Source organism: Heterodontus francisci, chromosome 19 (assembly GCF_036365525.1).
Source record: "Heterodontus francisci isolate sHetFra1 chromosome 19, sHetFra1.hap1, whole genome shotgun sequence".
Taxonomy (NCBI): Eukaryota; Metazoa; Chordata; class Chondrichthyes; order Heterodontiformes; family Heterodontidae; genus Heterodontus; species Heterodontus francisci.
In genome coordinates this window covers 22,666,253-22,693,723 of record NC_090389.1, presented here as the reverse complement: position 1 = coordinate 22,693,723, position 27,471 = coordinate 22,666,253, and the positions used below count along the sequence as shown (strand labels likewise).

The following is a 27,471-nucleotide window of genomic DNA, read 5'->3' as shown; positions in this document are numbered from 1 at the left end:
TCACCCATTTTCTCTGACTCCACGCATAACTTTCCTCCTTTGTCCTTGAGTGGGCCAATCCTTTCTCTAGTTACCCTCTTGCTCCTTATATATGAATAAAAGGCTTTGGGATTTTCCTTAACCCTGTTTGCTAAAGATATTTCATGACCCCTTTTAGCCCTCTTAATTCCTCATTTCAGATTGGTCCTACATTCCCGATATTCTTTCAAAGCTTCGTCTTTCTTCAGCCGCCTAGACCTTATGTATGCTTCCTTTTTCCTCTTAGCTAGTCTCACAATTTCACCTGTCATCCATGGTACCCTAATCTTGCCATTTCTATCCCTCATTTTCACAGGAACATGTCTCTCCTGCACGCTAATCAACCTCTCTTTAAAAGCCTCCCACATATCAAATGTGGATTTACCTTCAAACAGCTGCTCCCAATTTACATTCCCCAGCTCCTGCCGAATTTTGGTATAGTTGGCCTTCCCCCAATTTAGCACTCTTCCTTTAGGACCACTCTCGTCTTTGTCCATGAGTATTCTAAAACGTACGGAATTGTGATCATATGGTTACCTCCTGATTCTTACCACTTTGTACGGCTCCATTGTAAAGATGTTAACCCAAATTCGCTCTGTAGTTTTGTCTGCCCCATTCCAACAACAGTTTGCATTTATATAGCACCTTTAATATAGAAGAACATCCCAGAGCACTTCACAGGAGTGTATTGTTGCAAAATGTAACACCAAGCCACATAAGGAGATAACAGGAAAGGTCATCAAAAGGTTGGTCAAAGAAGTAGGTTTTAAGGAGCATCATAAAAGCAGAGAGAGAGTTAAAGACGCAGGGAGGTTTAGGAAGGGAATTGCAAGGCTTGGGGCCCAGACGCCTGAAGGTATGTCCTCCAATGGTGGGCCAATTAAAATCAGGGATGCGCAAGAGGCTAGAATTGGAGGAATGTAGAGTTCCTCTGCCTTTGGTGGGGGAGTCCAGAATAAGAGGTCTTGATCTTAAAATTAGAGCAAGGTCATTTAGTAGGGAAATCAGAAAGCTCCTTTTCACACAAGGAGTAGTGGAAATCTGGAACTCACCCCCCACCCCCTCAACAAGGCTAAGGATTTTGCGTCACTTAGCGCTTTCAAGACTGAGACTGGGAGATTTTTTATTAGGTAAGGATATAGTGTGAAATGGAGAATGGATAGGTCAACGGAGCTGAGGCACAGATCAGCCAAGATCTAACTGAATAGTGGAGCAGGCTCGAGGGGCTGAATGACTTGCTCCTGTTCCTAGGCCTTCTCTGACAAGGAAAGCCCTGTTTGGGTTCATGAAGGCAATGAGAGTTGGGACCTGGCACAGTCGGATCTTGGAGTTTTCAGCGTCACTCTGCAAAACTTGCATCGGACTATCAGTGGGAGGTCTGGCAGAACAACTGAGGCAGCTCAGCCCCCTTGTATTTACGTGCATGATCTGTATCACAAGTTTCATTCATAAGCCTCACCTTAATGATTCCCCGGGAATTGCTGACAGCCTGTCTTTCAGATGAGACGTTAAACTGAGGAGCCACCTCCCAACTCAGGTGGATGTAAAAGGTCCCACGGCACTATTTTGAAGAACAGCAAGGGAGTTTGCCCCAGTGTTCTAGCTGATATTTATCCCTCAACCAACAACTCTAAAACAGAATAATGGGTCATTTATTTCATTACCGTTGATGGGATTTTGCTGCAAATTGGTTGTCACAATTCCTACAGCAGTGCCTATGCTTCTGAAGTAGTACTTCATTGGTTGTGAAGCACTTTGGGGTGTCCTGAGGTTAGAAAATGCACTGTATAAATACCAGTTCTTTCTTTCTATTAGCAATGCAATATAGAAACCAGTCATATAGGGCAGCAAGAAATGATTGTGTGTTTGGCTTAACAATGCCTGTAACTCTAACCCTAAAGGCCAGAAATAATGGGCTGAATTTTCCCAGGTTTGGAGGCAGTGGGGCTGGGAACGCAGCAGGAAGCCCACCCGGATGGCTCCCACGCTGTCCCCCCTACGGGCGACTTTCCCAGGAGCCGGCTGTCATGTGAATCAGCAGCCTGCTGCACAGAGGCGGGCAGACAAGAAGCCAAGCAAAGCCCCAATTAAGGGCCATTTCCCTCAGCGCTGCTACTTTTCCACACAGGTTCCCTGCTGTTTTGGGAACCTGGTAACACTGTGAAGGCAGCCTCGCACTGGGAGGTCAGTAGGCCATGGGCGACTGAATTAATTGGCAGCATCAGGGAACCACAATGCTCACAGAAGTGCAGGAGTGACTGCAGACACTCTTCTGGAGGGACAACCCTCCACCCTGAGGCCCCTCACAGTACTTTGTCATCTCGCTCACCACTGAAGAGGGAGGCCTTTGTGAGCGCCTCCATTTTGAGGCATCCCCAGATCTCCCTCTTCTCCAGCAGCACTCACCTCTCGCAGTGGGGCTGCCATCCGGACATCGCTGCGGGCCCTCTTATTGGGCCTCCCGCTTCTCTGGTCTGCGTTCACCGTCCTTAACTGGCCAATTATGAGGCCGACTCACCTAAAGTTGCACCAGCACGCTGAGGCCATGAGTGGGCTCGGGACCCATATACGGGCCCGACATCGGGGTCCTGATGCCGACGACATAATTCAGCCCAATGATTCAGATCCTTTAAACATTAGGTGCAACAAACTGAACCCATTACCATTACTGTTTACCATTACTTGCTTTACAGTGATGTGGATTGTTTCAAGTAATTTTGAAGGCCAAGTGCTTCACCTGTGTTTGATGGATCCATCAGCCACCGTGAGCAGAAGCCATTGGTTTAACGTCTCATCTAGAAGATGGCACTTCCAACAGTGCAGCACTCCCTCAATACTGCGCTGAAGTATCAGCCTAGATTATGTGCTTAAGTCTCTGGAATGGCGCTTGTACCCGTGACCTTCTGACTCAGAAAGAGAATACTACCAATTGAGCATTAGTTGACCTGTGAACCAAGATGCATGATCTCCATTTTTTATTTTTGAACTACATGTTGGTTTTATGACCTGTGCTGACCTCTGGTCAACTGAGGTCACCAGCAACACTCCATTTTGACTCTTACCTCCTGCCCAAAGCGATGCTGACTAGTTTAACTGTTTGGGTAAAGGAGCCACCCTCCGTTATGAAATAAGCAAGCCTTTCTTCCACATAAATTGGAGAAATGTGAGGTTATCCACTTTGTAACGGCTCCCTTAACTTCAAAAACAACAACTTGCATTTAGCATAGTAAAACACTCCAAGATGCTTCAGAGGAACATTATTAAACAAAAGTTGATACTGAGCCACAGATGGCCAAAGCAGGTCATAGGAGAGGATTTAAGGGTCGTTTTAAAGGAGGCGAGGGGGAGGTGAAGAAGTGCAGTGGTTTAGGGAAGGAATTCTAGAGCTTGCAGCCTAGACAGCTGAAGACGTGGCCAATATGGCGGGATAATTAAAATCAGGCATAGGCAAGAAACCAGAATTGGAGGAGAGCAGAGATCTCGGAGGGTTGTAGAGCTGGAGGAGGTTACAGATTTAAATACAAATTGAGAAGTGCAGAGACAATCTCTTAATTTACTACAATTCTTTTTTATCCATCAAATCAGAATGCTGATTCTAGCCCAGAGACAACTCGTCCTGCAGCAAGTTATTTCCATCCTTACTGAGCTCAGAATCAGGAATGCACCAGGCTTATGATTAACAGTTGTGTGTCAGTCTGCCATCTGTCTTGATTCCTATTGTTTCAAAGCCTCTGTTCATTCCCACTAGTCCTTGCTATCTGCTCTCCTCTTTCACTGGACTCTCATCTGTTCCAAAGGTGCCTTGGATTTATTTTTCAGATAAATAACGCATCCTCAAGTTTGACTTGGATAAGTGAGAAGTTAATTGAGGCCAGTTAAAAACTAAAGGGTAGATACTGACTTTGTGCGACAGTGTAAAATAGGTGAAAGCGAACAGACAGCTCATTTTCCATCTCTCACATTGACTTCAATGGAAATAAATCATTGGGAGAGGAGTAAAAAGGGCTGACTCACTATCACCTGTTTTACAGCATCACACAAGGTTCAAATCTGCCCCAGTCTCAGAGGTGCTATACTGTAAATTTAGTGCCAAATTAGTATGGGAGTAAGCATAATTACAAGTCTAGAAATTACTGTTGGTGATAAAGGTGTTCGAATATTTGATACAATCTGCCTGTTGTTTCCAACTACGTAAAGTGAATACATTATTGCCTTAGCCAGAACCACAGATATCAGAAATGCACCAAATGGTTTGTGCATTAAAATTGCTAATGTCATTTTGAGCCTAAGGGTGGTGAACAGACCATCAGCACAAACAACCCAGCTGTGGTGAGATCTGTCTCGACAGCAGATGCTGTGTGAGGGCCTAGAATAACAGCTCACCCTGTCACAGTGCCCAGCAACTGATGCTCCAAATAAGATCACAGTCCACGTTGAAACGAATTGCTGCTATTAATGATTTTTTGATTTCTCTAAGGCTCTATGCTGCTGATCACAAAGACCAGATGAGCAGAGCTGTGAGCAGTCGTGCACCAGGAGACAGACCAGCTCGCAATGTTGGGAGTGATGTCGGCCGTCAGACTCCTGGCCTGCACTTTCTGGGTCAGCTTGGGTTTGGTTGATGGCGCTCTTTCATCTGAGTCTGGAAACTGTGGGTTACATCCCAAGATCGACCGGCAGCAAAAGACCAGCTGGCCCATCGAGTCTGCTTCCCCCAACACAACCGCAATATCCCAGGAGCAACACGATTAGGCACCCGTACAACAACTTACATTTATATGGCACCTTTAACGTGACAAAAATGTCCCAAGGCGCTTCACTGGAGTGTCAGAAAGCAAAATTAAGACACACAGCTGCATATGGAGGTATTACTGCAGACGCTCAAAAGCTTGGTCAAAGAGATAGGTTTTAAGGACCATCTTAAAAGGGAAGAAAAAGAGAGTTAGAGAGGCGTTGGGAGGGAATTCCAGAGCTTAGGGTCCAGGTAGCTGAAGGCCTGGCCATACCCACCAGCTCACATGCCCATCTGCAGGTCACTATGAGTAACAAGGCACCACAAGGAAAGGGGCATCATGAGTAACCAGCCTCCAAGCTGATCCATAGCTATTAAGAACAATTTTCTGCCTATGGGAATGTAATTAACTCTTCATCCCTACTGATGCCACAATATTCTGTTGGCACAGTAACACATACCTTATCAAAGGCTTTCTGGAATCCACGCAGTCAAAACCTATTGGGATGCCTCATCCACTAACCTTGTAACTTCCTCGAAAGATCCACTAGATGAGCTAGAAATGACCTTTTCCAGAAGTTGTGTTGAAAGTCTCTGATGATATTGCCCCTAGCCAGGTGTTAAAGACAGCATTTCTTACAAACTCTTTAGGTTGAGGTTTATGGGCCCGTAGTTCCCTGAATCTGACTTGTCAAGCTTTTTGAAAATTGGCAACACGTGAGCATCTTTCCAATCCAAGGGAACAATCCCAGAGGTCACTGAGCTCTTAAAGATAAGGACAAAAGGCTTGCAAATCACAGGTTCCGGCTCCTCAGGGAGAGATTTCATTCTCCTCATTTAAACAATTATTATACATGACAGTCCTTGGACATTTTGGTATGAGACTATTGTGCAAATCAGAACAGATTTTGCTGATCTCAGGAAAGAGAGGCCAAATATTTGTCACTCACAGGACTTTGTGCCTGAAACTGGCTACATAAAAGAAAAGGTTATTTTCCATTAATGATAAAGTAAGGTGCAGAGTGACAACCCTGTAGCAGCGGCTGATTCCTGCTGTTGCTCAACAGTGAAGGAGGCCTTGACTATGAGGCAGTGGATACAAACTCTCAACCAATAGTCAAGGCAGGGAAACAAGAGCGGTGCCTACTGGCAGGGTAGGTGGTGCCTTCAGCTGCCTCGACATTAACCTCTGGAATTCCCTTCCTAAACCGAGTCAACTCTGTCTCCTTTTTTAAGTTGCTTTGTAAAATCTACTTTTTTTTTTAATCCTTTCATAGATGTGGGCATCACTGGCAAGGCTGGCATTTATTGTCCATCACTAATTGCCCTTGAGAAGGTGGTGGTGAGTCACCTTCTCGAACCGCTGCAGTCCATGTGGTGCAGGTATGCTCACAGTGCTGTTAGGAAGGGAGTTCCAGGATTTTGACCCTGCAACAATGAAGGAACGTCGATATGGTTCCAAGTTAGGATAGTCTGTGGCTTGAAGGAGAATTTGGAGGGGGTGGTGTTCCCATATACCTGCTGCCCTTGTCCTTCTAGATAGTAAAGGTCCTGGTTTTGGAAGGTGCTCACAACGAAGCCTTGGCAAGTTGCTATAGATGGTACAAGCTGCAGCCACAGTTTGCTGGTGGTGGAGGGAGTGAATGTTTAAGGTGGTGGATGGGTGCTGATGAAATGGGCTGCTTTGTCCTCGATAGTGTTGAGATTCTTGAATGTTGTTGGATTTTCACCCATGCAGGCAAGTGGAGAGTATTCCATCGCATTCCTCACTTGTGCCTTGTAGGTGTTGGAAAGTCTTTGTGGAGTTGGGAGATGAGTCACACCACAGAATTCCCAGCCTCTGGCCAGCTCTTGTGGGCACAATATTTATGTGGCTGTTCCAGTTAAGTTTCTGGTGGAGTGAATCGAATTGTTTGAAGACTGGCATCTGTGATGCTGGGGACCTCAGGAGGAGGCCAAGATGAATCATCCATTCGGCACTTCTGGCTGAAGATGGTTGCAAATGTTTCAGCCTTGTCTTTTGCACTGATGTGCTGGGCTCCCCCATTAAGGATGGAGACGTTTGTGGTTCGTTGTTTAATTGTTCATTATCCTTCACAGCCTGATGTGGCAGGACTGCAGGGCTTTGATCTGATCTGCTGGTTGTGGGATTGCTTTGCTCAGTCTACATGCATGCTAAGCAACAGAAGCAGTATCCTGTAGTCCTATGTTGTAGCTTCACCAGGTTTGCACCTCATTTCTTTGTATATCTGGTGCTGCTCCTGGCATGCTCTCCTGTACTCCACATTGGACCAGGTCGCCTGGATTGGTGGTAATGGTAGAATGAGGGATATGCCTGTTGGGCCATGAGGTTACAGATTGTGATGGAATTCTGCTTCTGCTGATGGCCAACAGTGCCTCACAGATGTCCAACTTTGAGTTGCTAGATCTCTTCTGAATCTATCCCGTTCAGCACTGTGGTAGTGCCACACAACACGATGGTCTCTTCCGCATGAATATGGGACTTCATCTCCACAAGGACTATGTAGTTCACTCCTACCAATACTATTATGGACAAATGCATTTGTGACATGTAGATTGGTGAGGATGAGATCAAGCAGGTTTTTCTCTCTTGTTGCTTCTCTCACCACTTGCTGCAGGCCCAGTCTGGCAGATAGGTCCTTCGGGACTCTGCCAGCTCGTTCAGTAGTGGTGCTACCGAGTCACTCTTGGTGATGGATATTGAAGTCCCCCACCCAGAGTACATTCTATGCCTTTGCTACCCTCAGTGCTTCTTCCATTTGATGTTCAACATGGATGAGTACTAATTCAGCAGCTGAGGGAGGGGAGCAGGTGGTTTCCTTGCCCATGTATGACCTCATATCCATGAGATTTCATGAGGTCCTGAGTCAATGTTGAGAAGTCCCAGAGCCACTCCCTCCCAACAGTATACCACTGTGCCGCCACCTCTGGTGGGTTTGTCCTGCCAGTGGGACAAGACATACCCAGGGATGGTGATGGAAGAGTCTGGTACATTGGCTGTAAGGTAGGATTCTGTTAGTATGACTATGTCAGGCTGTTGCTTGACCAGTCTGTAGGACAGCTCTTCCAATTTTGGCACAAAGCCCGCAGATGTTAGTGAAGAGAACTTTGCAGGGTTGACTGGGCTGGGCGTACCTTTGTCATGACCAAATCCGATGTCAAGGTCGATGGCAGGTGGTCCACCCAGTTTTATTCTTATGTTTGTTGCAGTGGTTTGATACAACTGAGTGGCTTGCTAGGCCATTTCAAAGGGGGGATAAGATTAAACCACATTTCTGTGGGTCTGGAGTCACATATAGGCCAGACCCTTCCCTGAAGGACATTAGTGAACCAAATCAGTTTATACTTGGTTTCATGGTCATCATTATTGATAGGAGCTTTTGCATTCCAGATTTATTTAATTAATTGAATTTAAATTCCCCAGCTTCCATGGTGGGATTTGAACTCATGGCTCTGGATCATTAGTCCAACTATCTGGATTACTAGTCCAGTAGCATAACTGCAATGCTACCATATCTCATTGGTCATCTTTCCTAATATCTCTTTACATGGTTCAGTGTCAAATTAGAATTAGAGAATGGTTACAGCACAGGAGACGGCCATTCAGCCTGTCGTGTCTGTACTGGCTCTCTGAAGGAGCAATTCACCTAGTGCCGCTCCCCAGCCTTCTCCCTGTAGCCCTGCACAATCTTCCTTTTCAGATAGCAAACCAATTCTGTTTTGAATGCCTTGATCGAACCTGCCTCCACCACACTCTCATGCAATGCATTCCAGATCTTAACCACTCACTGCATGAAAATGATTTTCCTCATGTCGCCATTTCTTCTCTTGCCAATTACCCGAAATCTGTGCTCTCTGGTTCTCAATCCTTCCACCAATGGGAACAGTTTTTCCCTATCTACTCTGTCCAGACCCCTCATGATTTTGAACACCTCTATCAAATTTCCTCTCAACTTTCACTTCAAGGAAAACAGTCCCAACTTCTCCAATCGATCTACATAGCTGAAGTTTCTCATCCGTGGAACGATTCTCGTGAATCTTTTCTGCATCTACTCTAACACTTTCACATCCTTCCTAAAGTGTGGTGCCCAGAACTGGATGCAATACTCCAGATGAGTGTTTTTTATAAGCTTAACATAACATCCTTGCTTTTGTACTCTATGCCCTATTGATAAAGCCTAGGATGCAGTATGCTTTATGAACCACGCTCTCAAACTGTCCTGCCACCTTCAATAATTTATGCACATATACACCCAGGTCCCTCTGCTCCTGCACCCCCTTTAGAATTGTACCCTTTATTTTATATTGTCTCTGTGTTCTTTCTACCAAAATAAATGTCTGGTAATGCTCCTTCAAAACACCTTGGGACATTTTATTACGTTAAAGATGCTATATAAATACAAATTGTTATTGTTGTTGCAATATTCCTTGGTCTATTCAGGGATCTCTCCTTTGTGCCTCACCCTCTTGTCCAGATTATTTGTGCATTAATCTAACCCTGGATTAATGTGTTAGCACATTTTTTATGAGATTTCTGACATAATCCAGTCTGCTCTTAGTGAACTTCAAAACTGTTGAGCCCTGTGACATGTAAGGATGCCATGCACTTCAACAGCTTCATAATTCTGATATCGTGTGACACTGGGGGCCCGGCAGTTTGATATTTCCAGTATTCCAATGCTGTATGACTCTCAGCAATACATATTTGCACAGTAAATCATGGAGCTGTAGGCTGCAGCCAAACAGCTCCATGAATGACAGCTGGTAGGACAGCTGTTTGGGTTTCAGCAATCTGTCCTTCCACGCCAGCCCTCACAATAAATCACAATACTTTATGATGGGGGACTAGAATTGGAGATCCATGGGAAATGGCTGGCTTTGTGCAGTGTGACAAGGAAGAAACAGATTGAGACTGATTTTTTTCTCTTTATGTGTCGCCCACTGGACAGCCTAGAATTCAGAGTGTTGATTATCACCCAGCAGCTGTTCCATCACTATGCTGGATCTTTATCTGTCCTTCACACAGACATCAAGAGGATGCAGAATTCAGTAGTCTATTAGCAAGGATGAAGCCATGCTGTGTGTGTGTGTTCCAATGTTACAGGACACCTGGCAATGTGCCTCCAGCAAACTTATTCTAGCTAGCGATCCTACAAGAAAGATTAAGCTGCTGCCTTCCCCTTGGCGCTCACATCAACATTTATGGAGGGCAGGAGTTGATTTATTCCTCAAGTTTGCTCCAGGAATTGCATGATGCAATGAGTTAGCATGCTGTCTCTTCACATCTGGGACTGAAGCCATCGCAGCAGACTGGTGTTATAGTCACTCACACTCTCACACACACACTCTCTCGCACACTCTCTCTCTCACGCTCACTCGCTCTCACTCCTTCTGGTGAATGGAGCAGTCTCAGCCCAGTTCATGCTAAGGCATCACAAGGGTATGAAAAGGCAGTGTGTGCATTTCGTTGAGTCCCATCATGCAAGTTCCCGTCAGTGGTGGTGTCTCACACAGAGTTTGAAGTGATGCTTGTGCTTCTGTCTGTGACTGCAAATGCGACTCTTGGAATCATGCAAGCAGCGAGAAAATAGGAGTGCCAAGAAGGCTTTCGCCTTACTAACAGTGTTTGATGTAACATGATCCTGCTATACCCAGAGTATCACATTTGAATCCTGACTCATTCTTCAGATTTGCTTTGCCAGCCTGCCAAGGTTGGCATTACAATTCAGGAGAAGGAGCTGCAAATTCTATAAATTATCAGCGAATGTTTACTAGCTATGTGCTTAATACACAGGATAGCGCCACAATTAGAATACCTCCATACTTAACACAGTTTCTGAAAGTACGAAACATCTTGCATTTATATAGCAGCTTTAGGGTAATTAAAGATCCCAGGGTGCTTTAGAGGAGCATAATCAGCCAAAATTTGACACTGAGCCACATAAAAAGATATTCGGACAGATGACCAAAAACTTGGTCAAAGAAGTAGGTTTTAAGGAGTGTTTTAAATGAGGAGCAATAAGTAGAGAGACGGAGAGGCTTAGGGATGGAATTTCCGAGCTTAGGGTCCAGGCAGCTGAAGGCAAGACCGCCAATGGTGGGAGCAGGATATTTAAAGATACTCAGGAACATTTTGATAAAAGAGCAATCAGCAGCTGGTAGCTTCAATATTTCACACAAGTTCATGGTAAATTAGTAACTTAATTCAAAGAGTAGAGAGAGGCTGGAGTAGGAAATAGACATTATATAGGATTACATAGGATATATGGCACAGGAACAGGCCATTCGGCTCAACCAGTCCACGCCAGCATTTATGCTCCACTCAAGCCTCCTCCCATCGTACCTCATCTAAATCTATCATAACACTCTATTCCCTTCTCCCTCATTTGCTTGTCTAGTCTCCCTTTAAATACATTTATACTCTGCAAATCTATATAAATTTCTGACTGGAGCAATAAGTTTGGTGCTAAGGCATTTCATTGGGCACAGCGGAGGGCAGTTTATGCTGCATTTAACTCATGTCACAGAGGTAATGTAGTGGTAATGTCACTGAGCTAGTAATCTAGAGGCCCAGGCTAATGTCCTGGAGATGAGGGTTCAAATCCCATCATGGTAGCAAGGAGAACTTAAATTCAATTTTTTAAAAAATATATTCAACTTCAATCTGCAATTGAAAGCTAGTCTCAGTAATGGTGCCGTTAAACTATCATCGATTGTGGTAAAAATCCATCGGGTTCACTTCGGAAAGGAAATCTGCCGTCCTTACCTGGTCTGGTCTACATGTGACTCCAGACCCACAGCAAAGTGGTAACTCTTAACTGCCCTCTGAAATGGCCGAGCAAACCACTCAGTTGTCAGAGACAATTAGGGATGGGCAATAAATGCTGGCCTTGCCAGCGATGCTCATATCCCATGAAAGAATAACAAAACAATTATGGCCCCAGATGTGCCTGACTCTGATACTTGGAGCAGATGTAAGATGGGAAAAGTGCTCCATTCTCCACCAGTGCTGTTATTCAACTTGAAGAACATGTCAATTGTTACCAAAACCTAGCATGCATAATAATGCTTTTCAAATGGCGAAAGCTTAGATTTATACAGCATCTTGTCACACTGCTCAGAAATACCTGAATGTGCTTTACTTAGAACTAATTACTTAATGTATTAGATAATATTTGTCCCTTAACTACCATCACTAAAACAAATAATCTGGTTTCTGGGAGCTTACTGTTTACACTTCCCACATTACAACAGCAGCTGCATTTCAAAAGTATTTCACCAACTAAAGTGCTTCGGGACATACTAGGGTCGCAAAAAGTCTTACAGAAATGCAAGTCTTTCTTTCCATTTGTAATGATCGTGGGATAGAGTGGGACCTACTCAAAGACAAGGTTCCTGCTGTGGAGATTTCCTAAGATCCGTTTTGCAGTGCTTATAAGCAAATGAGCAGAAGGAGATGTGCTCTCTTATATATAAACTTCTTGCTGCTGGTTTAAGAGGGCCTGTGCAGCTACGATCCATGGATCCGATGACTCCAGCCCATCTGCCAAGACACCTGGAAGTGCTGGCATACACACCTGTTATCCTGAAAGAATCAAATGATTCCAAAATAACTTTTGAGATTTTCTTTGACTTAAAGTCAAAAGTACCATGCTATGGAGTCACAGCTGAGCCTCGTAAACTCATAGTTAGAAATCACGGATAATAATGCAATTTCACAGAGAATCGTACTCATCTGATTTGCCTCACTCTCCAGAAAGATTGTAAAGGCAGAGATCTATACACTTACTGACGCCTCTCAGTTATCCCTTGTTCCTGCTTGTAAGGGATATGCAAGAGATGGGAATTCATTTAGAATCCCTCTAACACAAATTGGGCCAGTGACCAGTAGGAATATAGGGATAGGGAATGCAGATGGAGCTGGAGGGTGCAGGCGGAGAGGCAGAACGCAGACGAAGAGGCAGGGCGCAGGCGGAGCGGGAGGAGAGGCAGGGCGCAGGAGGAGAGGCAGGGCGCAGGAGGAGCGGGAGGAGAGGCAGGGCGCAGGAGGAGAGGCAGGGCGCAGGCGGAGCGGGAGGAGAGGCAGGGCGCAGGAGGAGAGGGAGAAGAGGCTCCAAAGGCTCCTTGATATGGACATTATCACTAGGCACCCAAGCCTAGATTATGCAATTAGATAACCAGTTTCACAGACCGACCAAAAGGTAAAGCCATTACAGAAGGTATGAGTGGAGAACGGAAGTGTCGAGTTAGGTGGAGAGGACACACCCTGACTATTCTAGCTGGCAATAGTCAACTACAGCCACTAATCTGCCAAATAGTTATTTTTTCAGGCTTTTATACTATTGATGTCAGCTCCAGAACTTGCTAAATACCATCCATTGAATAAGCTACAGTTTAGATATGACAGACCTTTTTTTTTTATGGATTTTAAGAATTCGAGGGTTATTGTTTAAGATCTGGGACCCAGTTCAAGTTCAACCAAATGCACGGAGTTGGACACTGTCCTTTCCATTCTGGAATCTAGATTCAAATTCTAAGCTAAGAATCCTGTGTACTTAGACAATCTCAAATCTGTTCCCTCCAGGTCACGAGGCCAAAGCACAGAACTGTAAATACATTGGTGATGAATGGGTAACGTCACTTGGAGCCTCTGCAGTGTTATGCAGCATAGGGAATGGAAAATATCACATAATGCCCTGAGGTTAACATCAAAGCAAATTATTCAGATGATGTAGAAGGATCGTTACGTTACACCTAATCTGTCAATGAGTGAACTGGGGAGATTTCAGTCTGTATGGCCAGGGTGCTATGACTTGTAACCTTGTTCCACTCTATATGTGTCTGTACTTCTGTTGAGGAATTTTCCAGAACAATCACTCAGTCTACGCCGGAGACTCAAGGCATGTCCGCAAATGTTAGTTCTGGACGGCCCAACATTCCCAGATGACGACATGAATTGCACATAGGGGCAGTGCCCACTTCCAGCTGTCAACTTTCACTTGTCATGAATTCTATACAGCCTATTATTTCCACAAAAATACTAGTATGGTTTTTACAAGGACAAGGTGGGCACTTGCGAGAAGAACTAAGTATTACTACAGCATTACGATTTTAACAGATTTCCACCCTCTCAGACTGCAGACTCTGCCAATATAAACATTCCTGAAATGGCACACAGTCCCACACACTTCCCACCCCAGCAAGCACACTCACGTTGGAACCGCAGGGTCATCCTCACCCATACTTACTCACCGATCATAGCTGAAGCCATCCGCTGACGAGGGTCGTAAGGACACTTCCCTTTGCCACACTCTGTCTGTTCATGGTGTAGCACTAACTGCTCAGCCTGCAGGGATGTGGGTGGGGGTGGGGAGAAGGAGGGAGGGCAGAAACAGTGAATAAAGAGTCAGCCACAATATTATATACCTAAAGATAACATAAAGCAACCATCCACCATCACAAAACTCGTATCATGTGAGGATAGAAGTTGGTGCACTTCTTGCATGTACATTTAACATACTTGAACCAAATCCCTTTCTCCGCTATTTCACCGCAGGCACAGATTAATGTGTGTGTTAAAGTAGCGCACAAGTGGAATTTGGTACAAGTACATCCAGCATTAGTCTGAGACTAGCACAGATTAAGATTTGTAACCTGCGATCACAAACCCATTTATATTAGTGTGTTACAGGCCTCTCTGAGACCGATTATCGGAAAAAAATGTGACCTATTTTGACTTACCTCACCTCAAAAATAAAGAAGTCCCATGTGTTCAAACTGGTTTGATCTGTCCCACTCTCTCATATCACAGATCCCGCTCTGAACATTTTCTTAAACTTGGGGTTCGATGCAAAAGCCACACTGATCAGCGCCTATAGGCATTTCCCTGTTTGCACATTGCTGCTGGACCCCCAAAAAACACAAGCGTTTGTTTGGCCATGTAATCCAGGAAGACTGAAGCTCAGCAGAGCCAGTTTGGGAATATCCAAATGCTGGCTGATTCAAAACATCATTGTTTTCCCAAGTTATTTTTCACATCAAGGAGGCAAACACTAAAACCGCAGCGGTGTTCATGTGTCACCTGCCCCATTGAATACCTTCCTCTCCTGCTGCTCTAAATAGCACAACACTACTCGTGTCTTACAAATAACAAGCCCCAACTAATTGTCTACATCTGCAAACATAATACTGCCACACTTCTCACCATACCATGATAATGCAGTGCATTCTAGTACGCAAGAGTGATGGGACTATTGAACACGACCTCAGGATATCCTGAAGCACTTTACAGCCAATGAAGTACTTTTGAAGTGTAGTCACTGTTATGGTGTAGGATATGCAGCAGCCAAGTTGCACACTGCAAGATCCCATGAACAGCAATATGATAAATGAGCAGCTAATCAGTTTTATTGGTGTTGGTTAAGGAATAAATATTGACTAAGACACCAAGAGATCTTCCCTGCTTTGAGTAATGTCATGGTATTCTTTACATCCACCAGGGAGGGCAAACGAGGCCTCAACTTAAACTCTCATCGATTGCAACACTCCCTCAGAACTGTAGTGGAGGATCAGCATAGATTTTGTGATCAAGTCTCTGGAATGGGACTTGAACCCTGACACAGAGGCTACCACTGGTGCCAGGGCTGACACCCTGGGAATACAGTGGGGAGGAGAGCTTTTCACGCAGCTGCCCACTGAGTCACTGTATCAGAGGGAGTGGAGTGGGAGTGCAGTGGAGATGCATAATCAAGGCAATCATTACCCCAGAGAGCGCAGAGGAATCTCTGCTTGAATTAACTGATCTAACTCTGACACCTCCTAGCAGGTGGTTCAAGGTGGAAGGTGTAATGTCACGAATTTCACAGCAATTCAGCACCAACGGTGAGTGGGGGATGCTCAGCGGTAATGTCCCTTTACCATCAAACGAGGTTCTGTTGCTGGCACCATTAACGGTAGCCCTGCCACTCTCCACAGTGCCACAATGCAAGCATCATGTTGCACTGTAATATATGGGAGGGTAGCGATACCACACACCTCTCTCACACACTGCAGACTACAACTACAACAACTCGCATTTATATAGCCCCTTTAACAGAGTAAAATGTCCCAAGAAAAGCCTGGTTCGGGTATAAAAGTCAAACCCGACCCAGACCCAACCTGACCACAGCCAACTTGAACCCGACCCGGATCGAGTCCTTCAATTTTTTTTCATGCCTGACCCGACCCGAAAATATCCAACACCAACACTGTGTTATTAATACAGAAAAATAAAAACGTGTCAAAACGTAGATTAAAAAGAAAACAATATAAAACAAAGCCTGACCACAACCAACCCGAACCCAACCCAAGCCCGAATGCTGGACACCGAATATAGACCTGACCGGACCCGAACCCGACACATATAGTCGAGTTTGGGTCAGGTAGCCAGGCTTTAGTCCCAAGGCATTTTATGGGAGCAGTATCAAAATAAAATCTGACAAAGAGCCATATAAGAAAAATAAAAAAAGACTTGCATTTATATAGCGCCTTTCACAACAGCCAGATGTCTCAAAGTGCTTTATAACCAATGAATTACTTTGTTTCTGAAGTGTAATCACTGTTGTAATACAGGAAAGGGGACAGGTGACCAAAAGCTTGGTCAATGAGGTAGATTTTAAGACAGTCTTAAAGCAGGGGAGAGAAATCGAGAGATGGAAAAGTTTAGGGAGGGAATTCCAGAGCTTAGGACCTAGACAGCTGATGGTGTGGCCACCAATGCTGGTGTAAAGACAACAGCTCAACCTCCACAAGGGGAAAAAATTCAGTCACACAATCTAACCCCTTCAGCGTCCACCCTAAAATGCCAGCCACAGCTTAGTGCTGGCACTCTTCTTCTAAGTCAATACGTCGTGGGTCCAATAACTACTCCAAAGACTTAATCTATGCTGGCACGTCAGTGCAATACTGAGAGTGTTGTGCTGGCATAAGACATTAAACCAAGGCTGCAACTGCCCCCTCAGTTGGGTGTACAAGATCCTGTGGCACTAGTTAAAGAAGAGAATGTGCGATCTCCCAGTGTCCTGGCCAACCTTTCTTCCTCAACCATCCCATCACAGATTATCGTGTCATTTATCTCATTGCTGTACCCAAATTGGCTGCTGCATTACAAGATTGCCTACACTCAAAAGGGAGAGCCTCTCAGTAAACAATTCTGTTGTTCTGGGGGGAACATTTTCACAGAGCGTTGTGTACACTGGGACCATAGTGGGAATTTGAGACCCCTCCAAAGGACTGCAATGCCAGTGTAAAAATAGCGTACACAGGACTGTAGCACAAGCCCATTAAGGGTTAGTGCATGGATTTTGCCAATTGAAATTTCTATCTATTGATAATTGCTGTGGCTGCTTCGGGAAAGCAAGTGTTTAGAGTGCCTGGCAGTGTAAGGGTTAAAATAGGAACACTGCAACTAAGAGAGCTCCTTTTTAGGACCCTTTCTCTTATCTGCTCCTTCCCAGTTCCAGCAAACATTTCTTCTTTTCGCAAGAAGGGGATACTGTCCTGCAGCTGAGACAGATGTTAAAGATTCAAAATCTCTGTGTTCCTTCAATTTCAGCCTCTTGGACATCCCAGTTTCCTTTCCCCCACCACGTCTTCAGTAGCCTAGATCCCAAGCTCTGGAATTCCCTCATTAAACCTCTCCAGCTCTCTCTCTCCGCCTTTAGGATGCTTCTTGAAACATACCTCTTTGACTAAGCTATTGGTCATCTAATCTAATATCTCCTTAAGTGGCTCAGTGTCATTTTTTTTGTCTTGATTACTGTCCTGTGAAATGCAATTTGTTGGCGGTCATTGGTGCAGCTTTTGTGTGGCCCTGAAAGACACTTAGAACTGCTGTACAATGTGTTAACGGTCGGCTCTCTCATTAAATAGACAACATTTTTTGCAGTTTTACTGTGCCAGATGGGTAAAGAGTCAATGTGACATCAAATGGAATTGAACTGCATGTATGTTATTGGCCTTAGTGCCCTGCCTTGGGGGATTGTGAAAGCGTGTTTGCTGTGTGTAATGTCAGTGCAGCAGGGCAACCAACTGTGAATGACGCTATCACCTAGGATTGCTCATCCATTGCCAAAATGGCAGCCGGCTTGAACTTTGACCCAGCAGCAACAACTAGCTGCTGGTGTGACATTATACAGTACACCCCAACAGCTGCCTTTTCTGGTTGACAAGATTTAATGTTTTCCTCTGTAAATGCTTATTTGAAAAAGAATTCCCCAGGATAATATCTTACAATGGCCTTCTTCTCAAATTCACAGGGGGTAAGTAAAACAAATTTCTTTTCTCTCCCTTAGTTAAATTCCCTCCAACACGATTTCCTGCCATCGTCTCCTGTAAGCAATGGCTCACATTTGGAATGCAATTCCTCAGTGGCCATTTGTACCTCATCCTTACACGTGAGCCTAGGCAATGAGTGTCAGCTGGATATTTGAGTGAGCATCAAACTCAACTATATCAATACACAAACATTACCAGAACAGTCTGATCTATAGCCATTGGGTGCAGAATGGTATGCTGATAGGGTTAGATGAAGTAGGTTGGGAAGAGGCTCGTGTGGAACATAAACGCTGGCATAGACCAGTTGGGCCGAATGGCCTGTTTCTGTGCTGTAAATTTTACGTAACTCCATGTAATTTCTAGCTTTATTTCCCCTCCTCAACCTGTAACTGCTTAAGCTGCTTGCAGCACCCATGTTGCTAACCTGCATGTCTTAGTCCCAACCTACATGGTGCATTTTCCAACCAAGTTGCTATATTTCTAAATTATTATTATTTTTTTTTAAATCACCAGGTGGCAAGTTTTGGTCCCAAACAAAGCAAAGCAGTTTTGCAGAATTTGAGACGGGATTAAGAAGCGTGATTTTTTATTTTAAACTTGACTTCAATTCCCCGCAAAAATTGAGAATAGTTTATTTAAAACAAATGTTTACAAAGTTTTAGGGAGCAGCACAAGCCACCAATGACATCAACACTCCTCGAATTCATTGCCTGGAGAAGCAGCAATGTTAGCAGTCACATTCTCACATATACGCTTATACACACACAGGCACATGCATACACATAATGCACAAGCACACACAGACACATACACACGTGATGGAAAAACACACTATGCCGTGGATTTTCCCAGGAGTTGGCAGTTCAAGTTTCAGAATGCTTAGCTGAAGTATGGGCGATTTGGACAAATTCATAGGTTAGCAATCTTTTTCATGTCTGTCCGAGATTCAAATGAGGGAACCAAACACAGTGAATTCAGATTCCTGGAGCTATATTTTCTGCTGTTCAATGCCTAAAGCAGAGGCAATTATAAAGTGGTGTACTTCTTGTTGTAATTCATATAAATGGGCAAATTTTTGAGAGCAGAGTAATGGGGATATTTTCTTATTAGTTTGCAAGACTTACAAAGGTATTTTGTAAATGTAAACAGATGAACTCAATTCTGCCTCTTTACAGAGTGTCTGAATTGCACAAGTCTAGACAACAGTTCAGACTTTCAGAAAAATGCAGCACCAGAAGTTAGCAAAAATCTCCAGGACAGATTGCTGGAGTTTGTTGCCATTAATCAGCCTTCATTACTGTGCAGAAAGCAATACGAGGAGAGATAAACTGATGCACCATCAAGTTGGGTTTGCTCCTTGCTCGATATGCAGTTGCAAATGAGCCTTTGTGCAGTGGTTGGTTGTATTCTTCTCCAAACTGTGGTCAGGAACGCTGGTAACACCCACACCCCCTTGTGAGGAAATGAGTCCTCACAGAATTTGCTTTCCAAATAAAACTTGGCATGGTAAGTCTTCATTTACAATTATGGGTTGTGTAGTACAGCATGACTCATTTTGGGAACGTAAAACAATGATGAGGCATTTTAAAACATATGTTTTTACAGAACGATACATTTTGTGGATTTATCTTGTGTTTGTAAACCAAAAACCAAGGGCAACAAACATTAGGCAAGTGTTCTAGTATGATACATAATTGTCCCTGGACAACATACTTGATGTAGCCAGTCTGACTACACAGAATTGGAAGGAAACAGCAACTCTTGATGTCTGAGTTTGTGAAGGCCCTTTTGGGAAACTCCTATGCAGGTGTCCATTATTACCATGAGTGAATGGTGAAGGAGCTACAGAAATGGTTTTCATGAGCACAGAAATGCCTTTTGAGCTGTGACTCAGCATTAGAAGAAGTGTCCACAATGCCCAGAGTATAGATAGTTTAGTATATCTGCTTCAGCTGACAAAGGTCCCAACAGCCCCTCAGACTTGCCTGAAGATCATCACAGGGTCATGAGGAGGAGGCTTACTGGTTTCTGATCAGAGTCACCAAAGATATAAAACAAATACAATTAAGAAAAGTGGCTCTCTCTCGTGATAGCTTAAATCCATTAGCACACAACCTTCCTATGGGGTTTGATCCATGTATCTGCTCTACTGAGTTGGTTTTCACACAAATCCAGCTAAACTGAATAATAGTTGGAATGAGGAGAGGGTTAAGGGAGGATTCTGCCATGCTCAATGTTTAAAGAAACACTACGCTGTTAACTCATGAACCTCATCCTGCGCCCCATTAATCCCTGGATAAATCAGGTCACTAATATCCTATTTCTTTTGTTGCACCTACTTGAGGGAATAGGAGAGATGAAATCACTGCACCCACTGTGTGTTCTACAAATCATTCATTAAAACCCTACAATCTTTTTCTTTTATGATCCCAAAGTTTTACAATGTAGATGGGTGCAGGCTGGCTGAAATTAGATCAGCCTGCCTGGAAATGTGCTGGATAATGGAAAAGCAATGGCATCTCCAACTTACCCAGCCACCCTGCCGCTGCTCCTTCTCAGTGTGGTCTCTGGCTAAACTTCACAAGGCAGCATGACTCAAGGCTGAGAACATGTGGTGTAAGAAGGAGTGTGAGTAAACCACCCACTTTTAAAAAGAAACTTACTTTTAGGATTTCCTTAGAAGAGGTGCGGGTTGTCTGATCTGACACAGAATCTGACACGGTTCCCTAATTTGCTTCTGGTGAAAGTTGCTCATCTTTCATCAGAGAGTCGCGGTCTGCTCGGCTGAGATCTGGAATGTTTTGTGCAGAATAGTATGGTGCTGCAGCCCACATCCTTTCACTCTAAGGTCTCAATCCACCGTCTGGCTGTTCTGATCACCTCAACAGCTCAAATCTGGCATAAAGTTTGAAGTTTTGGAAGATGATATTCAGATTTTTCAGCCTTCATTTCTTGAAAGCAATGGCTCCTGGTAGGACACAGCTGCATGGCGGGGTATGACCTACAGCCCTCTGGTACTCCCGCCCTCTGGTACTCCCACCCTCTGGTACACCCCCACACCAAGTCAGCTGTAAGCATGGACAGAATGGGTTGGCAGGTTATTTTACAATTGGAGAGGGCATGGGGAAAGCACACTAGGGCTCCACCCTGTCTTTTTCTCATCTTATACCCACACAAAGATTTTACAACAGGGATCACTGAATAGCGGTCAGGCACTCCTAGGGCTGAAACCTGTCAAGGATGAAGCAGAAGTCTAAGAAGTAGAATTCCCATTGGGTTTCCTCCGGACTGTCTGTCGTGCCTTTTGCAGACGATGCACAGAAACCTAGGAGAAGTGACGTAAATGGCACGTGCACCGGTACAGAATTTTCTGGAGAGTGGGGCATCTCGTGACATCCCTGTTAGTTCGACTTTTTGCTTCACCCTGCAACGTAAAAAATTCTTGTGCAGCAAGTTGCTGGAGGTGCAAGCTGTTAATGGCATGACAAGATCAACGGGGCATCTGGAACCTTTGAGAACAATAAGACTAACAGTGTATCCCCTTAACCAATGAGATTTATGGATTGAGAAAGAAACAGAGGAACGATGGAGATGGAAATAGAATCAATTTAGATACAGATAAAGAAATGAAGAGAGGTAAAGAAAGATTGGATTAAGAGAGAGAGAGGAAAAAGCCAGAAAAAAGTAAGAAAAAATAAAATTTTAAATTTTAAGAACCTCCAGGAATGATTTACTACCAGCAGGAATGAGAGCTACAGTTTCAATTGTTCCCTTTCTGGGCTGAAGAGCTTGAGTGGCATTGCAGGAACATAAATCTCATCATTAAATTAATTAAATTAAATTAAATCCAATCAAAGGAGTGCTGGTCACTTTTCTGCCCTGTTTGCCAGGGATTCTGTTTGAAGCCTAGCCTGATCCAAGTGACAAACAGCAACACTGTTGCCATTCTGGCTCCCTCACTGTTCTCTTGATTAAAAAACGGATCCAACATTTATTTAGCTTAAATATAACTTTCTTTAATTTTTTTTTTAACAAAACAGAGTCATTTTCATAACCTCCACCCTCAGACAAATGAAACACCATTTTTAAATGCGTTTCCTTACAAAAAGTGTGGGGAAAATAGAAAACACTTTCACACTCACACTCATATTCATTCTTTTCATTCAAATAACTTGAGCAAACTTAGATTTTCAATAAAGTATCTGCAATAACACTATTTTACCCACAATGTGGATAATCTTTAAGTGATAAGGGTGGCGCAGTGGTTAGCACCGCAGCCTCATAGCTCCAGCGACCCGGGTTCAATTCTGGTTACTGCCTGTGCGGAGTTTGCAAGTTCTCCCTGTGACCGCGTGGGTTTTCGCCGGGTGCTCCGGTTTCCTCCCACAGCCAAAGACTTGCAGGTTGAAAGGTAAATTGGCCATTATAAAATTGCCCCTAGTATAGCTAGGTGGTAGGGGAATATAGGGAAGGTAGGGGAATATAGGGAAGGTAGGGAAGGTGGGGATGTGGTAGGAATATGGGATTAGTATAGGATTAGTATAAATGGGTGGTTGATGGTTGGCACAGACTCAGTGGGCCGAAGGGCCTGTTTTAGTGCTGTATCTCTAAATAAATAAATAAAATGGCCTTTGCTTCATTAAGTATCAGCCTTAATTTTCTGCAACAGTTTATGTCTTAACAGCGTAAATGCAGCAATTTCTTGAAAGGCTTGGGAAGCTGATGGTGAGCTCCTATTCTTGCAAGGCTAATGGCACAGTGGCACAAATCATCCAGCAATTTGTGGTGATTTGCAGCTCATAGGGTGCCCCTTCCTCACCACAAACTGCCGGACGATTTAGACACTAATGACAGCGTCCACCATTAAATTCGCCATTATTTTCCCTGCAAAGTCCGGGCCAATAAACTTTCTAAAATGGAAGTTCCAGTATTTCCACCAATTTTGTGTTCCATATTGCGAACATTATTGAGGTTTCCTTTGTGTGTTTACAACAGCAGCAAAGTGAATAACAGAAGTCGAGCTATGCCTCCCCTCCCTGACTAGTCAGAGACTTGGGCAAAGGTGAAAATCTCAGTGGGATCTCTGGCTGATTTCCACTTCTCTCGTTTCTAAACCCCCACCTCCCTCCACCAACCCATGGGCACTGACAGCTACTGTATAGCCCCTTTCCAGCTGACATCAACTAACTCATCTCTAAACTGAGATTAAAATGTTTTTTGGCAAGCTCAGTTGCACACACTGGGAGATGCTGTTACACCCAGCGAGCCATCAGGGAGCATAAGCTTTTATAAGTGCTAACGGAAAACACATGGAATGATGAGGTGTAAAGGAAATTCAGTCTACAGTACTAAATATTTCTATACAAATGTGTACTTATGTGAAATTGTTTTCAGAATTTAATGATATAATGAGTTGGATTATAAAATAAGGTGCTTTCCATTTAAATCCATATTGAAGTAATATTAAAATTAAATAAATTGCATGCCCAATTAAACATACCAGATGCTGTGGATAATACGAATAAATTCTTTCTTAATCTTTTGTCTCAAACATACATATGGAATCAACGTCTTATTAATGGAATCTCTGCACAGCCCTAGGACAACCCTTTTTCAGTCTGTTTCCCCAAGAGGGAAATAGAATGCATTACCAAATATCCTTTTTACAGCTTTAGTTGCACACGTGTTGTAGTCGAGAATATAACTATAACATTCGAGTTGTTGAATTGCCTCAGCTCATCTGTGTCTCCATTTGTCACTTTGAAACACCTGTGGTCTTAATTTATATTGAAAAAGGAGACGGAATTCCATTAACAGTTCCTCCAACCTTGAACAGACCTGTTTCTGGATACTTGAATATTCCTGTCACATAATAGTTTCTTCAGACTGAAGTTGACAACCAATTGTACTGCTAAAGGTTTTGGCCGTACAGTTGTAATCTACCCAAATAACTAAAAGCAAAGAGGCTGTGTCATTCATTAGGGGTTCTAATCACTCACTTTGACTTAAAAAGGTTTTTTTTTTAAACATAGCTCTTGAGAGCATCTGCACACGTTTGAATGTGTTTGCAATCTGTGCTGCTCTTGCTGGTCTTTAATGTCATTCCTTAAAGCTTCCCAATATTGACAGCTCTGCTGACATGTAGAATGAAACAGCAAGTCTCGTTGAATATTGCCTCTTTAAAAATTAACTTCCTTTAATTAAAAAAAATCATTCTCAACCTTTTCCAGGGCTTCGTTTGGACAGTCTGACAGTGGCTCTACTTCAGTGAACTGAACAGAACGCCAGGAATTCCAACTTAAAATCATGATGAACTGTTCGAAAGGGGTTGACTACAATAAAGAAAGCATTTTATACAGTTTACCATAAAAGGCAAATTGCAGCAACGTGATTTCATGCAATCAAGTCCCAAACACTATCATCACAAGCTGGAGTATATTGGGGGGCAGGTAGTTCATTGGCTGAAGTGTGTTGGGTGCAGGTTGCAGGAAAGTCAGTACGGCACATTAAGAAAAGGGAGAAAGAAAAACTTGCATTTCTATAGCACCTTTCATAACCTCAGGATATCCCAAAGCACTTTACAGCCAATTAAGTCATTTTTGAAGTGTAGTCACTGCTATAATGTAGGAAACACAGCAGCCAATTTGTGCACAGCAAGCTCCCACAAACAGTAACGCGACCATGACCAGAAAATCTGTTTTCATGATGCTGATTGACCAGGACACTGGGGAAAACTTCCCTGCTCTTCTTCAAAATAGTGCCATGGATCTTTTACGGCCACTTGACAAAGCAGACAGGACCTCGGTTTAATGTCTCATTTGAAAGATGGCACCTCTGACAGTGCAGCACTCTCTCAGTACTGCACTGGAGTGTCAGCCTCGATCCTTATGCTCAAGATCTGGAGTGGAACTTGAGTTCACAATCAGATTACACACACAGTTATTTATCAGCCCCTTGGCAACAATCTACTGTATCCCATCCCACATAGTAATATCCTCCTTCAAATGAAGGAATGTGAGGCTGCATAGTCTTCAGCCTTTTCTCCTCTTAGGAGGAGAGAAAATTGGATGAAAATGAAAACAAATCTCAATAGGAACCAGGTTGGCTTGCAGAGAGTAAACTACAGGAAGGCATTGATTTATTTCTGCAGTTTAAAGGGAAATTTATGTTCCTTCAGCTAACCATACGATGACTTCAGCCTTGTATTAGTAATATGGAACACGTGACATCCAACCTCATCTGCTGATCGATCAGGCAAGGCAGACAAGCCTGAGTTAGACTGACCTGATTGCTTTCAGACGGGAAAGGCACATTCAGCAAACCGCAACAGTGTGAATAGTGTGAACACAAGCATATAACAACAATTTGCATTTACAGGAACGTAGCAGTAGGAGTATGTCATTCAACCCATTGAGCCTGCTCTGCCATTCAATACGATCATGGCTGATCATCCACTTCAATGCCTTTTTCCCTACACTCTCCCCATATCCCTTTATACTACTGGTATTTAGAAATCTGCCAATCTCTACTTTAAACATACTCAATGACTGAGTTTCCACAGTTCTCTGGGGTAGAGAATTCCAAAGATGCACAATCTTCTGAGTAAAGAAATTTCTCTTCATCTCTGTCCTAAGTGGCTTCCCCCTTATTTTGAAATTGTATCCCCTGTTTCTAGACTCCCCAACCAGGAGAAACATCTTACCTGCATCTACCCGGTCTATCCCTTTAAGTATTTTGTAGGTTTGAATGAGATCACCTTTCATTCTTCGAAACGCGAGAGAATACAGGCCCAGTTTCCCAATCTCTCTTCATAGGACAGTCTTGCCATCTCTTCAACATAGTAAAATGTCCCAAAGTGTTTCACAGGAACGTTTTCAGACAAAATTGGGCACTAAACCACAGAGGAGAAAATAGGGCAGGTGACCAAAATCCGGGTGAAAATGGTAGGTTTTAAGAGGGAGAGGTAGGGATCTGGAAAGAGCTTAGGGTCTAGGCAACTGAAGGCACAACCGCCAATGCTGGGGAAAGGGAGTGGGGGATGTAAAAGAGATCAAATTTGTACTAACGCAAAGTTCTCAGTGGGTTGTCGGACTTGAGGAAGGAGAAAGGCCATGGAGGAATCTGAGAATTTTGAATCTGAGATGCTGTTGGACTGGGAGCCAAATATAGGACCTGAGAAGCACCTTTGGCTGGTTTAATACATCAAAGGCGCTATATAAATAAACATTGTTGTTACTGTGTTGTATTGAGTCAGTGGACTCATTCACTGCTTTCCCCTTAACACCCCCTTGGCCCTGGTCTGAGTTGGGACAGTGAAGTCATTCACTGTGTCCCTTCCAGCCCCCCTCACCCCTCAGCTCTACCGTATGTTGGGACAGTTGGGATCACTATTTCCCTTCTGCTGCTGCTCAGGATAGCAGAGGTTATTCACCCACTTCACCATCCCCATGTCAGCTGTGGCTCAGTGGTAGCACTTTCAGTTCTGAGTCAAAGGTTGTAGGTTCATGTCCCAACTCAGATTTGATCACAAAATCCAGGCTGATACTTCAGTACAGTACCGAGGGAGTGCTGCTCTGTCGAAGGTGCTGTCTTTTGGGAGAGAATTTAAATTGAGGCCCTGTCTGTTCGCTCAACTGGAGATACAATATCTTATGGGATTATTTCAAAGAGAAGGGGAGTTCCCCTGGTGTCCTGACCAATACTTATCCCTGAACCAACATTACGAAGCAGATTATCTGATCATTAACACATTGTGTGTGGAGCTTGCTCTGTGCAAATGGGCTGCCACATTTCATATATTACAGCAATGACTACACTTCAAAAATATTTTATTGGCTGTAGCATGCATTGGAACATCCTGATAGGCATTAGATAAATACAGCTCTTTTTCTTTTTTTACCCCCCACCATTGTGCTTTTGGACAGTTTAGGTTATTTGCTGTCTCCATCTCCCTCCATCCCTGGCTCTACTATGGGTTGAGGTAGCCAGGCCATTCATCGCCCCCTCCCCCCGCTCATTGGGTGGTGGGACAGTAGGATTGCAGACTGTTGCTTCCCTTGGCTCTGCCCTAGGTTAGCACAGTGGCTGCACTAAAATCATGGATCCAGACCCACCTGGGAGCTCGGAATCGCAACACTGACTTTAATTCTCTCACCAACACTCCCACCCCTCCCAGTCTGAATCCACAATGAGCTGCTTTGAATGCAACTAAACACATCAGTTCGACAAAGTGGCCAGCAGCTGAAATACCTCCCTAACACTAGCACAGCCTTTCCACTCATGATATTCCCAACATGTTGACAGTTTAATCCATAATGAATTCCAGAGCCTCCCAGCAGTTGACAAGTTGTCAGCTCCGATGGACTCTACAGGTGGTTTTGAGTTTC

The 27,471-nt window shown here is 43.9% G+C and overlaps 1 protein-coding gene across 1 annotated transcript in view; it reads right to left on the bottom strand.

Annotated features, from left to right (window-relative positions):
* The window catches only part of sema3h (sema domain, immunoglobulin domain (Ig), short basic domain, secreted, (semaphorin) 3H), a 174,887-nt gene that overhangs the window by 65,213 nt on the left and 82,203 nt on the right, over positions 1-27,471 (bottom strand). The window contains exon 5 of the mRNA XM_068051455.1: positions 14,024-14,117. Coding sequence (XP_067907556.1) covers positions 14,024-14,117 — 94 coding nt within the window. The remainder of the gene's footprint in view (positions 1-14,023; positions 14,118-27,471) is intronic.